Raw genomic sequence first — 13,908 nt, forward strand, 5'->3', positions numbered from 1 at the left:
GTAGAATGTCATGTGAGCCCACCTCTTGTTTAACTGGGTACATGTCACAGCAGCCATCTTGTGTCCCTGCAGACCCGATGGGAGGAGTGAAGAACCTGCGGGTGACGGACCCCACCATCTCCTCACTCACAGTGCGCTGGGACCCGGCTCCTGGTAACGTGCGCAGCTACAAAGTCTTCTACACCGCACAGCCGGGAGGAGCCGAGAAGATGGTACGGAGCTCCCACAATGCACTGCACAGACTCATGTTGACCGACGCATAATAATTATACAAATATCAGATTATAAATGTACAGGATTGTTGAGTGATGATGTCACTTCAGGGTCCAACCTGAAACCTCACAGCTGATTTATAGCTTTGTTTGTTGTTCATCAAACTAGAGCCAGTTCTCTTTTAAAAGCATTTATTTAACCACAAACTGTATCAAAGATGTAAATAATGTAATAATTTAGCATAGGATAGGATTACCAGTGTGTATGTCTCACTAACTGCCAGTCACCGCTAACACTAGCATAGCCTAGCCTAGCTTCTCACGTCAGCCTCTCTCGTACCCTTTCTGCCAGTTATAACCATAGATCTTGCTTAAAAAACTAAATACCCCCTCTTTAATACCCCATAGAAGTAAATACCTGCTCTTTAATACCCCATAGAAGTAAATTCCCCCTCTTTAATACCACATAAAAGTAAATACCCCCTCTTTAATACCCCATAGAAGTAAATACTCCTTCCTTAATACCCTATAGAAGTAAATACCTCCTCTTTAATACCCCATAGAAGTAACATTACATTATGTAAAACTCTTTCAAATGTTTTTGTAATTCACATCTGGATCTAATGAGACTTGTGTGACGTGTTTTATAGGAGGAGGTTTCTGGCGGCACTACCACCACCATCCTCCGGGGGCTGGACTCCAACACCGTTTATAAAGTGGCCCTGATCCCGGTTTATCCCGACGTGGAGGGCATCAGACAGGAAGAGCAGGGCAAGACCAGTAAGTCCTGCTGTAATACGACGCTATCTGACAATGCTCATGTTTCGGGTTGTCAAAAGTATGCAAAATGTGATACCAAAACTACTATCAAAACTATATACTCATTTCAACAGGAATCAATACTGAAAAAGTCCCACTGTCAGGACAGAAATGAACTTCTCATGAATATGTTTATAATGATGTTGAGCTGTTTCAAGAGGAGCAGGGCAAGACCAGTGAGTCCTAACACAAACATGACTCTATCTGACAATGCTCCCATGTGTTTAATCCAAGAGGAGCAGGAGTAGGGCAGGACCTGTCACTACAGACAAATCAAAACAATAGTGTTTCAAAATGAAATTGTAAAATCAGAAACAAACTGGAACTAAAGACAAACTATGCACCATGTTATAAAAATCATTTAAGAATTTGTTAGAAGATTGTCTCAAAAACTGGTCTTGACTTAGTACTGGTTTGGTCCTAGTTCAGTCCTGGTTTAGTCCTGCTTTAGTCCTGCTTTAGTCCTAGTTCAGTCCTCTTTTGGTCGCGGTTTAGTCCTAGTTTGGTCCAGGTTCAAACCTGTTTCAGTCCTGGTTTAGCCTTGTTTTAGTCCTGTTTCAGTCCTGTTTTATTCCTGGTGTAGTCCTGGTTCAGTCCTGTTTTAGCCTTGTTTTAGTCATGGTTCAGTCCTGGTTCAGTCCTGTTTTAGTCCTAGTTTAGTCCTGGTTCAGTCCTGGTTTAGTCCTGTTTTATTTCTGTTTTATTCCTGTTTTAGTCCTGGTTTAGTCCTGGTTCAGTCCAGTTTTAGTCCTGTTTTAGTCCTATTTTAATCCTGGTTCGGTCCAGGTTTAGTCCTGGTTTAGTCCTGGTTCAGTCCTGTTGTATTTCTGGTTTAGTCCGGGTTCGGTCCATGTTCAGTACTGATTTAGTCCTGTTTTAGTCCTGTTTTAGTCCTGTTTTAGTCCCGGTTTAGACCTGTTTTTTACCTGTTTCAGTCCTGTTTCAGTCCTGGTTTAGTCCTGGTTTGGTCCAGGTTTAGTCCTGGTTCAGTCCTGGTTCAGTCTAGGTTTAATCGTGGCTTAGTCCTGGTTTAGTCCTGGTTTAGTCCTGGTTTAGTCCTGGTTTAGTCCTGGTTTAGTCCTGGTTCGGTCCAAGTTCAGTCCTGGTTCAGTCCCGGTTCAGTCCAGGTTAAATCCTGGTTCAGTCTTGGTTCAGTCCTGGTTCAGTCCTGTTTTAGTCCTAATTTAATCCTGGTTCAGTCCAGGTTAAGTCCTGGTTCAGTCCTGGTTCAGTCCTGGTTCAGTCTTGGTTCAGTCCTGGTTCAGTCCAGGTTTAGTCCTGGTTCAGTCCAGATTAAGTCCTGGTTTAGTCCTGTTCAGTCCTGGTTCAGTCCTGGTTTTGTTTAGGTATCAGAGTGTTGTACACATGTTTTTGTCTCAGACACACTTTAATCCAGTCCAGAGCATTCCCACCCGGCTGAGACGCCCCACAGCAAAAACAAATGCTCCCTTCCAATACAAAGCAGTCAGACTTTACTTTGAACTCCGGCTGGGGACGTTTGTTTGTGTGAAGAAAGGGGAGGAGGGAGAAGAGGATGAAGAGGAGAGGGGCGGAGCAATAGAAGAGGGAAAACAGTGTGTCATCAGTTTATATGCACAAAGGAAGGGCATCTGATGTAAAACTTGCCACATGAAGAAAAGGGTTCATATAATGTGTTCATAAGTTGAACCACACCATAATGATTAGCTTTAACAGTATTAGCACAGATAAGTTTTCCAGGAGACTTCAATGATTACAAGTTTATGAGAATATTCTGAGGAAAAACCCCTGGAGTTTGTTTTTTAACATGTGAAATCTGTGCTGGATTTAGAGTCACATGTTTTTGACCAAACTTCAATAAAATCATTGAAATAACTTGAGTGCAGTATTTGACAGCAGGTCACATGTCTGCTGTTAATCTGCACATGTGAGTTTGGAAAAACAGCAGGACAATGGATCTTGTTACTAGTAGAAAATATCAGATGCTTAAACTGAACCTGGCTCTTACCAGATTGATACATGTAGCAACACTTTCATCTGGTCTCTCACTGAAAGTCATCGGAAAAACGTGGAACGCCATGACAGATGCTTGAATCTGATTGGTCGAAGTGTCACAACAGTAGAATAATCAAACTTGAGTTAAATCCAGTTGAGAGAAAACAGAGATCTTTCTCTTCACAAATGCGCAAAGTGCTTCTTTCTGCACGTTTGGCACTAGCTCAATTAGCTCTGTGCACAAAGCTCCAGACGGACAGTTTGTGACACTGCTTACACAGTAATGCAATGTCTGAGGTTCTTCTGAGTCGCACTATAATCACTAAATCCTGACAAATCAGACAGTGGACAGGGAGCTGCTGGTGGGTTAGAGGTCAGGGGTCAGGGGGTTAGAGGTCAGGGGTATATGACTTAGGGGTTAGGGACAGGGAGCTGCAGGTGGATACAGGTGGATGTCAACATGTTAAACACTTAACAAATCCCAGAGGACACTTCTGTGTTCACAAAGGTACATTTCTCTTTATCGGGGCCAATGCTAATGCTAATTTGGTGCTTAATATTTAAATTAAGCCACTGTCTGAAATAATCTATACTTAAAAATAATCTTTTCGTCTTTATAACAAATTTTATTTTATTATGTTACATTTAAGGTTTCAATAGAAGTTAGCATTAGCACTAGCATAGCCTCGACACACAAAGACATACCTCTGTAAACACAGAAGTGTCTTGCGCTGAAGTTTGCTTCACATTTGTTAAGTGTTTAACATGTTGTCATCGACCCGTAGCTCCCTGTCCACTGTCTGACCCTAACCCCTGACCCCTAACCCACCCACAGCTCCCTGTCCACTGTCTGACCCTAACCCCTGACCTACCCGCAGCTCCCTGTCCATTGTCTGATTTGTCAGAATGTAGTGATTTTAATGCGACTCAGGAGAAGCTCACAGACATTACATCACTGTGGACCCGGTGTCACAGACGGTCCCTGTGACTGGAGCTGAGAGCGTTGTGCACAGACCCAGGCGTCTGGACTCTCATCAAATACCTCAGTGCTGCTCTGTGATTGGTCTGCCCCCTGCTGGGTGAATTTGAACCTTACAGCAGGAGTATCTTCAGATGGAATATTGTGAGAATCCATCTGTGAAAGGATTAAAGTGAAACCCCTCCCCTCTGACATGTTTGTGCTGTTTGTGCTCAGAGCCACTGGGGGTAGTAAAGAACCTGAAGGTGACTGACCCCACCATCAGCTCCCTGCGAGTGCAGTGGGACCGCGCCGAAGGAGACGTGCGACAGTACAAGATACAATATGTACCTACGGCTGGAGGAGAGGAGAGAGTGGTACGAATACTACTAATGCAACTCCTCCTCCTCCTCGTACTACTCTTACTCCTCATACTCCTCCTCCTTGTACTCCTTCACTTCCTCCACCTTCTCCTCCTTCTCCTCCTCCTCTTCCTTGTACTCCTTCTTCTCCTCCTTGTCCTCCTCGTACTCCTGTACTCCTGGCAACTGTTGTTCTCATAAAGTATTGTGTTCCAGACGAGTGTGTCGGGTCTGACCACCTCCTCCGTCCTGAGGGAGCTGAGGCCGGACACTCCCTACAGAGTCACTGTGGTCCCAGTGTACTCTGACATGGAGGGCAGACCGGCCTCCGACACCGGCAAGACCAGTGAGTGCTGCCCCACTCCCCAAACACCTCCTCCTGCTCCCTAGACACCTCCTCCTACTCTCCAGACACCTTCTCTTGCTCTCCAGACACCTCCTCCTGCTCTCCAGACACCTCCTCCTGCTCTCCAAACACCTCCTCTTGCTCTCCAGACACTTCCTCCTGCTCTCCAGACACCTCCTCCTGCTCTCCAGACACCTCCTCCTTCTCTCCAGACACTTCCTCCTGCTCTCCAGACACCTCCTCCTGCTCTCCAGACACCTCCTCCTGCTCTCCAGACAATTCCTCCTGCTCTCCAGACACCTCCTCCTGCTCTCCAGACAATTCCTCCTGCTCTCCAGACACCTCCTCCTCCTCCTGCTCTCCCACACCCACCCCCCTCCATTACCTCAGGGAGGGCATCTGGCTTAATCCCTTGTAGATGAGGATATGGAGAGAGGAGGGAGAGGGAGAGAGAGGGCGAGAGAGAGAGAGAGAGCTGGAGAGGTAGAGAGAGGAGGGAGAGAGAGACAGAGAGGGGAGAGAGAGAGAGATGGGGAGATGAGAGAGGAGGGAAAGAGTGAGATGGAGAAGTAGTGAGAGGAGGGAGAAAGAGAAGGACAGGCAGAGAGAGGAGGGAGAGGAGGTACAGAGATTGAGAGGGAGAGAGGGATGGAGAGAGGAGAGAGATAGATGAAGAGGGAAGAGAGAGATGGAGAGGAGAAAGAGTAGGGACAGAGAGATATGGAGAAAAGAGGGACAGAGGGATGGAGAGAGGAGAGAAAGAGATGAGAGGGGAGGGAGTGAGAGATGGAGAGGAGAGGGAGAGAGGGATGGAGAAGGGAGGGAGAGAAATGGAGAGGAAGAGGGGCCACAGAGGAGACAGCGTGAGAGAAGAGAGATGGATAAGGGAGGGAGAGAGAAAGATGTAGTAAAGAGGAGGAGGGCAGAAAGAGAAACGAGAGACAGAGAGAGAGGAGGTAATGACAGAGGAATGTTAGAGAGATCGAGTTTCCATCAGCGCCTGCGGCTGCACGGCTGCAGATAAACAAGCACCAGACACACACTCATCTACAGCAGTGTTAACCCTGGTCTACTGTGAGGAAATATCCCGCAGTGGGGCTTTAACAATGTTCTAATGTAGTATCCTCCTCAGAAACATCCCTGGTGCAGTGTTTTGTTTCATTCACCTTTAAATAATCCTGCACATTGAGTCTGTCTCCCTCGGCATCACTCACTCTGTTACACCTTGTGATGTCATCATGTGGAGCTTCTCTGTGTTTTTAAAGTCCACACACCTTCATTGGACTGTTGTGATCATTTTAAAGCTCAGGTTTGCTTCTTTTACACAGGTTACACAGACTCAGTGCATTCTGAATGTTGAATCTTTGACCTGGTTCAGATAAAATCCACATCACAAACATAGAGGTGTGCTGCTTCCGTGGTTTAGTCTGAATCCCCCAAAATGGGCAGTAGTGGAATAGTCCTGTTATTTAGACCATGAGAGTTTCTATGGGACAACAGTAGAAAGGAGCAGTGAGTGAGGAAGCTGAAGATTTGGGATTTTTCAGTATTTCTTTTCTATTTCACAAGTTTAACCTGCCTTTACCTAAATACATTTTTTCCTAGTACCAGGTTGTCAATGTGACTGTAATAAAGATGTGAAATGATATACTCAGATGTCTGTGTAGACCCTCAGTCATCCAGGTCTGATCCATAGTAAACGACGAAGTTCAAATCTGTCAACTGGACAAATCGTTGTAGGAGTGAAGACATTTGGCTGCTCATACAAGCCGCTTCTTCAGTTCTGGTCAGATTACTGGTGGCCACTGCCTTATATCTATCTGAGGGGAGGGGCTAACCACACTGAAACTGTAAACAGATATTGTTTCCAGTTTCAGCTGAAACTACCTTATTCAGCCCTTAATGACCCTGCTATTGTTCTCATTGTTCTGGGTCTGAGGATGGAGTTGTAGATGGGGGAGAGGTTATGTCTCAGGCCTCCATTTCTGTTTAAGGACGGATTCTCTTTCCTAACAAAAATAGCTTCTTTTACTCCTCTCTCAAACCATTTCTTTTCTCTGGCTAAGATCTGAACTTCGCTGTCTTCAAAGGAGTGGTTAGTGTCTTTGAGATGGAGATGAACTGCAGACTGGGGTCCTGAGGAGCTCTCACGCCGGTGTTGGTTCATCCTCTTATGGAGTAGCTGTTTAGTTTCTCCAATGTAATGCTCACTGCACTGTTCACTACACTGAATGGAGTAGACTACATTATCTTGTTTAAGGCAAAAACTGGTTCACCCTAAGGACAAAACCCCGAGCCATAAAGTGTTTGTGGGTTTGAAAAAGACAGGAATCTCAAACTGTCACACCCCCTGTGTAAGGACTGGACCTTTCCTTCTAGGTTCATGTTCCCTGTTGTCCTGTTTTTTAGCTCTCTTAGATCTACTGAAGGCCCATTTTGGATAACCACAAGCAGAGAGGGCTTTCTCCACATGTTGCTCCTCCTTCAATAGCTGTTTACAGTTTCGGTGTAGTTAGCCCCTCCCCTCAGATAGATATAAGGCAGTGGCCACCAGCATTCTGACCAGAACTGAAGAAGCGGCTTGAATGAGCAGCAAAACGTCTTCACTCTTACAACGATTTGTCCAGTTGACAGATTTGAACTTCGTCGTGTGCTATATACTCAGATGCGATTTATATTCCACATATAAGTCACATATAAATCTGAGTATAAGTCGCACCCCCAGCCAAACTATGAAAAGAAAAAAAGTGTGACTCCCCCTGCAGGTGTAGTCTTGTGAGTGCAGTTTGGGTCAGATACAGAGAGATACAATATGTAATAGTTCTGAGGGCTTTAGCCACGTCCCCTTTTTAGTCGACCAATCGATCGGCAGCTCATGTATTAAGTCCAACTAGAGTTAATTTAGTCGACTACAGGCTGAGAGGCAGGTCACATGAGGCCGTCCTCCTCCATGTTCTGACCTTACACATAGTCAGAATCAAATGTTCCAGAGATGATTTTTCTATAGAAGAACAAAAGTAAACAGACTGGTGCCCACATGTGAGGTGGGTCACATCAGGAGACACCATACCCTTTGTGAGCCGCCATTTTAGAAAAGCACTTCTCCTTTTTGAATATGATGTGACTGTACAGAGTTCATGTTGATCTGAGAACACTGGACTTTTTACATGTGTTTTTCCATCAAACCAACCATGACTCAACTGTAATCTTTTTTTTTTATTATCCAGCTTTTTAAAGAGTAGGTATTCTGGAAAATCAGTTTTTTGAGCTTTCATGTTCTAACATTGTTCCCTGATCAAAAACATGCCTGAAGAGGTTTTAGATGTCATCCATGCATGTTGGGATAATCTAGTGGTCACTCCCTATTCAAACCCTCCATATGGTTAGAAATACGAATCTGTATGAGGCTCCGCCCACAAACCTACATCACCCATGTTCCCACATGACAATTCTCCATAAATATACAAAAACATGATACAAAACTGTACACAGCAACTTGACAAACCTGATGTGATGTGCAGTAGTTTCATTAGTGGGATGCAGCTGATTGTGTTGTGATAGTGCTCTGAAGGGGGAGTGACTTAGCGCACACAGCAAAGGGAGGGGAGACTCAGAACGTCAAAAACAAAAGTGGAAACATGGTTTCCTTGTTGTTTTGATGTTAATAATCTAATGTGATACAGTTAAAACCCCAGTGATACAGTTAAAACCCCACAGTAATTTAGTTAATAGCTCCTCTTTAAACTCATTGGACTCATAGGTTTGGTATTTCCTGTGTGATTATCTCAAAATTATGTAGCAAAACAAGTTAAAGCCCTTCTGCCATAATGTGTGTGCAGGATCATGAAACTGGTGCCTATCTGAAGACATGTTGTGTAGTAAAGGCAGTTTAATGAGCTTTAAAGACACAAAGGAGCAGCATCTTGTGACATCAGCAGGTGAAGCAGAGAGTTTTGAGAGACTGAAAATGTAACTCCAGGTGTTTTTGATGAGGAAAAGTCAGATCCTTTAGACAGCTGCAGTTTACTGTAAGTTCTGTTTAAAGCTCCTATATGACACAAAAGTGACTCCTGTGATCTTTAAGCCATATTAAAATGCTACTCTTCAAAAATATACTGGAGTTGTGTTTTGTTTCATTCACACATGTTTGAGTAACACAATTCCAGGGCTGAAATCATCCAAATGAAAAAAAAATAAAAATGTAAAAACACAGTGGAGCACATTACCAAACACAGTGGAGCACATTCCCACATGTGGAACACGAACAGAGTGTTTTCTGTTTGGGAAAAAACCTCACAGCTCCAGGTCTGCTTGTGATGAGGGAGCATTAGAACACGTGTCAGATAATAATGTGTAATAGTGGTCCTCTAAATATGGAGATATAAAAGCTGTTTGTGCACTTCTCTGCAGAGCCTCTAGGAGGAGTGAAGAACCTGCAGGTGACGGACCCGACCACAAGCTCGCTTAATGTGCGATGGGGCGCGGCCGAAGGAAACGTGCGACAGTACCGGATCTACTATGTGCCGGAGACGGGAGGAGCCGAGGACATGGTCAGGCGCACACTGATGATGTCATCACTGTTTAGTTTAGGAAATGTGTTTCATTTTAGGTCAGAACATTACAGTGTTTCATTACATTATGGCCATTATTGATATTTGATATTTTTACATACTTCTCACTTCTGCAGGTATACTGCAAAATCAGTATGTTCAGAATGTTAATCTAGTTTTGAGTAAAGCAAGAAAAACAAAGGCCAAGACACTCTTCAAAAATCCTTTGTCTGGACTAAATCTTCATTTTAAAACAGTTAAAACTGATTCAGCAGCCTGCTTCAGGCTTTAGTGAAGTGAAGGCTTTATAATTTTATAATTTTACTTTTACAATTTTTCTTTGAACTTATTTTGAGTTGTTCTTGTTTAAATCACAATTTTAGCTGACAGGTTTATTAGAAATTATAAAATTATCAGTTGAAATCCTGTTATATCTTCGTTGAAACTTGTCCAATTTTTTTTTTTTTTACAATTTTTTTACATTTTTTTTTAACTTGTCAAAAATACTAAGACTATACTTGAAAATCAAGCTGTTTGTTGTAAGATTTTATCATTTTAACTTTTTGCAGTGTAAAAATGTGTTTTTGATTTGAAACAGGAGCAAGTTTCTGGAGGCAGCACCAGCACCGTCCTGAGGAACCTCCTGTCTGACACAGTTTACACCGTGACTGTGGCCCCAGTGTATCCTGAAGGAGAAGGGCTGAAGCAGGGCGAGAGGGGCAAGACATGTATGTGACACATGTAATCTAAAAACATACTAAAAACATGAGGGAGAGCGAGAGGAGGAAGACACTATGTAAAATATAATATAAAATCACTAAAAACTTAGGCCAATGGGTGTCAAATTTTTCTCTCCAAGTACCATCTAAGATAATATTTGGCTTTCTGAATAACACCAGATCTAAACAGGGACTTTATAAGATCAAATTACAGCAAACCTAGTTTAAAATCAGCCCCAAGCAGGTCTAAAATTAGGCTAAACCATGGCTAAGGTCTAAATAATGTTTAATCAAAAAAGGGGACAAAAAAATCAATACAGTTGGCTAAATTACACAAATGCTCAACCTGCAGAGGGCCTTACGTACCACCAATGGTACATGCACCACATTTTTAAGAAGCACTGTCTTAGACTATGCTAAAACTAACTATAAACTGAATTGGTCATGGTCTTATCCCGGTTTAATTTTGGTTTACTCCTTGTTCAGTCCTGGTTCAGTTCTGGTTCAGCCCTGGTTTAGTCCTGGTTTACTCCTCATTCAGTCCTGGTTCAGTCCTGGTTCAGTCGTATTGTCTCTCCTCAGTACCCAGGACTCCTCCTCGGAGCATACAAGTGTATAACCCCACCCCCTCAACTCTGAACGTTCGCTGGGAGCCCGCCTCTGGACAGGTGCAGCAGTACAGGGTCAACTACCGCTCAGCAGGGGGCAGCATCGGCTCTGTGAGTACTACTATTACTACTACTACTACTACTACTACTACTAATACCACCACTACTACTACTACTACTAATACCACCACCACTACTACTACTACTACTACATTCTCTCTTTAGATGTGGTATTGTTTAACATGGCACATTGACCTGTTGACAAGGCTTCTTCAGTCACTCAGCAAGACATGTTCAAACATCTAAAACAGGGGTCCTCAGATTTTTTCAGTATGTGAGCTACTTTTAAAATGATCGCGTCTGAAAGATCTACCACCTAATACAAAAATGTTAAACATATATTTGTTTGTAAATGTATTATGAATTCTTACATGTACAGTGCATTTTGATGTACCTTGCACAATGTCATGAGATAATACTGCACAACACAACTGAACTTCCTACATGTTCATAATTACTTGAATGATGTTTACTGCTCTGATGACTTGCACTAAATCGAATCAGTGAGGGATGCAGAGTTCGGGCAGTAGCTTCTGACAGCCAGCCAGGAGTAAAATGCATTTTTCGTTTGAAAGCGATAACAGAGCTAATCATGTTGATTACGGTTTTGTCTTTTTTATAGCCATAAAAATCATGTTAAAGGAAGTATCAGAATTTACTGCATTTTTTCACACAACTATTTCTATTTTACACATCCATCCGTATTTTTTCTTTTACGATGATTTATGATGATTATTTGTGATTATTTATGTTTTTATTTGTGTGATTTTAATGTCCTTCTTATTCTCTAAAGCACTTTGAATTACTTTGTGTACGAATTGTGCTATACAAATAAACTTGCCTTGCCTTGCCTTTACGCATCGAATAAATGACTGGGAAAATCCCCGCAGCACCGCGCTCTCATTCGTCACCTTCCAGGGACAACAGAGGCAGATTACAGTAATGATGGTAAAATATTTAGATAGCCCCATGTCTCCGCTTTGAGACGCCGTTTGAATTTACATGAGAGCACGACTGGGCGCGGAGTTACGCTGCTGGAAAGTCCGCAACCGCGAGTCTATCAGCGACGATAGGATCTGACGCTATAGGGTTAAACTAACTCACGCTTGTTTATGCGTGTGCAGCGCCCATGATGTGACCTAGGGTCAGGTGTAATCTGACTGGTTGTCCTGTATATTAGTCATGTGACTGGATGGATGACGGGACGTGATCTACCCAAAATGCCCTCGCGATCGACTGGTAGATCGCGATCGACGTAATGAACACCCCTGATCTAAAATAAGGAGTTATAAAAATGGACTCCTTATCTGTCAAAAGAATTCTCTTCTCTACGATTGTTAGAACTCATCTGTGTTTGGATTATGTTTGTGTTTTGTTACAATGGCGTGTTTCATCACAGAAATAAGACACTCAGGGCTCCACAGCTGCTGTTTGTTTGTTTGTGAGAGCAGATGTTTTTGCACTAATTACCCTGCTCCACACTCACTGCAGGTGTCAAAAGTGTGGAGACGTTTGATTGGTCACAGGAGGAATGGACTCGTGTGATTGGATAAATGCTGTTTGTGCTTTTTACCCAAGTACTGAACAATCCAGCTTTCATTTTGCATTAGACACGTGAGCTCATTTTAAACAGCACAGTTTAAAGGGCCCATGTTATTCTGTTCTCTGATCTATGTTATAATGTTTCCTCATCACAAACAGACCTGGAGTTGTGTTTTGTTTCATTCACACATGTTTAACACACAAACCCTGCAGATTTAGACTTTTAGAGTTCTTCTCTCAAACTGAAAACACTCTGTTCCACGTTGTGATGTCATGTGGTAATACAGGAAGTGCTTCACTGTGTTTTTAAACTCCGCACACCTTCACTAGAATCGTTTGGATCATTTCAGTTCTTTATTTTTCTAACTTTGAAGTTGCAGCTTTAGCCTCATCGAAACTGCTTCACTCCTCGGTGCACAGCAGGTATTAGAGACTTTCTGTCAAACTTTCTGTTAAAACTACCACTTCAGGACATCACAAGCTGGAACAGAGCATTTTGAGCTTTGCAGACAGACTAATAATGCAGGATTACTCAAACATGTGTGAATGAAATAAAACACAACTCCAGGTCTGTTTTTGGGGAGGTAACAGCTTTAGAACATGACTTAAAGCTCACAAGAATCAGTTAAGTCAGTCAAATATTGGAGCTTTAAAATGAAGGTGAAATCCATTCGATTCTTGTATCAGCTCCAACTTGTCTTTTCAGGTGATGGTTCCTGGAAACACCCACAACGCCTTTTTGGACGGTCTGATTCCCGACACGCTGTACGACATCACTGTGACAGCTATGTACGCCGACGGAGATGGAGGCGACGCCATGGGCAATGGGAAGACTCGTAAGGCCTGCTCTAGTCCTGGTTTAGGCCTGGTTTAGTCCTGGGTTAGACCTGGTTTAGTCCTGGTTCTGTGAAGTTCTGGTTTAGACCTGGTTTATTTAGACCTGGTTTAGTCCTGGGTTAAATATGGTTTAGACCTCGTTTAGACCTGGTATAGAATTGATTTAGACCTGGCTTTGTCCTGGTTTAGACCTGGTTTAGATTTGCTTTTGTCCTGTTTTACTTCTGTTTTAGGCCTGGTTTCGTCCTGGTTCAGTCATTAGTCCTGGTTTAGACCTGGTTTATTTAGACCTCCTTTAATACTTGTTTAGACCAGTTTCACTCCTGAATTAGGCTTTGTTTAGCCCTAGTTCAGTCTAGGTTCAGTGCCAGTTCAGACCTGGTTCAGTCCTGATTTAGTCCTGGTTCAGACCCGGTCTCTCTGTAGTCCCCAGGGCCGGACCCAGGAACCTTCGGGTCCTTGAGGCCACTACGAGCTCTCTGACGGTGGGCTGGGACCATGCAGAGGGCCCAGTGAGACAGTACAGGATCAGCTACGCACCGCTCACCGGAGACCCCATCACTGAGTTTGTGAGTACACAAGAATCCAGACTTTACTCAGTCACTATTCGTTGCATCGATATCATTGTACAGTATCGATATCGTGGTGCAGTATATCGTGGTAGAGTATCCATACCGTGGTACAGTATAGATATCGTGGTACAGTATCTATACCGTGGTAGAGTATCAATATCGTGGGCTGCTGTATCAATATACTGCCCCTCAGTCTGAACTACAACCTCTGCTGTTTTTCTGCTGTTTGATTCCATGTATTTATTAGGACAGTGTACAGTTACATTGAGCATAAAGCAGAGGCTCGTTTCCTTCTGTGGCTTTCTTGGTTCTCCAGAGCGTTACTTCACTCACACTTCATCAACACAAA

General features: G+C 43.3%; 1 protein-coding gene across 3 annotated transcripts in view; it reads left to right on the forward strand.

The window, feature by feature from the left end:
- The window catches only part of col12a1b (collagen, type XII, alpha 1b), a 129,741-nt gene that overhangs the window by 79,300 nt on the left and 36,533 nt on the right, over positions 1-13,908 (forward strand). For all 3 annotated transcript variants that reach the window (XM_055232175.1, XM_055232173.1, XM_055232174.1), the window contains 9 exons: positions 73-212; positions 863-992; positions 4,201-4,340; positions 4,542-4,671; positions 9,082-9,221; positions 9,820-9,949; positions 10,523-10,659; positions 12,857-12,986; positions 13,414-13,556. In XM_055232175.1, the coding sequence (XP_055088150.1) occupies positions 73-212; positions 863-992; positions 4,201-4,340; positions 4,542-4,671; positions 9,082-9,221; positions 9,820-9,949; positions 10,523-10,659; positions 12,857-12,986; positions 13,414-13,556 (1,220 nt within the window). The remainder of the gene's footprint in view (positions 1-72; positions 213-862; positions 993-4,200; positions 4,341-4,541; positions 4,672-9,081; positions 9,222-9,819; positions 9,950-10,522; positions 10,660-12,856; positions 12,987-13,413; positions 13,557-13,908) is intronic.

The sequence above is a fragment of the Periophthalmus magnuspinnatus genome, chromosome 24 (genome assembly GCF_009829125.3).
Source record: "Periophthalmus magnuspinnatus isolate fPerMag1 chromosome 24, fPerMag1.2.pri, whole genome shotgun sequence".
In the NCBI taxonomy this organism is placed as follows: Eukaryota; Metazoa; Chordata; class Actinopteri; order Gobiiformes; family Gobiidae; genus Periophthalmus; species Periophthalmus magnuspinnatus.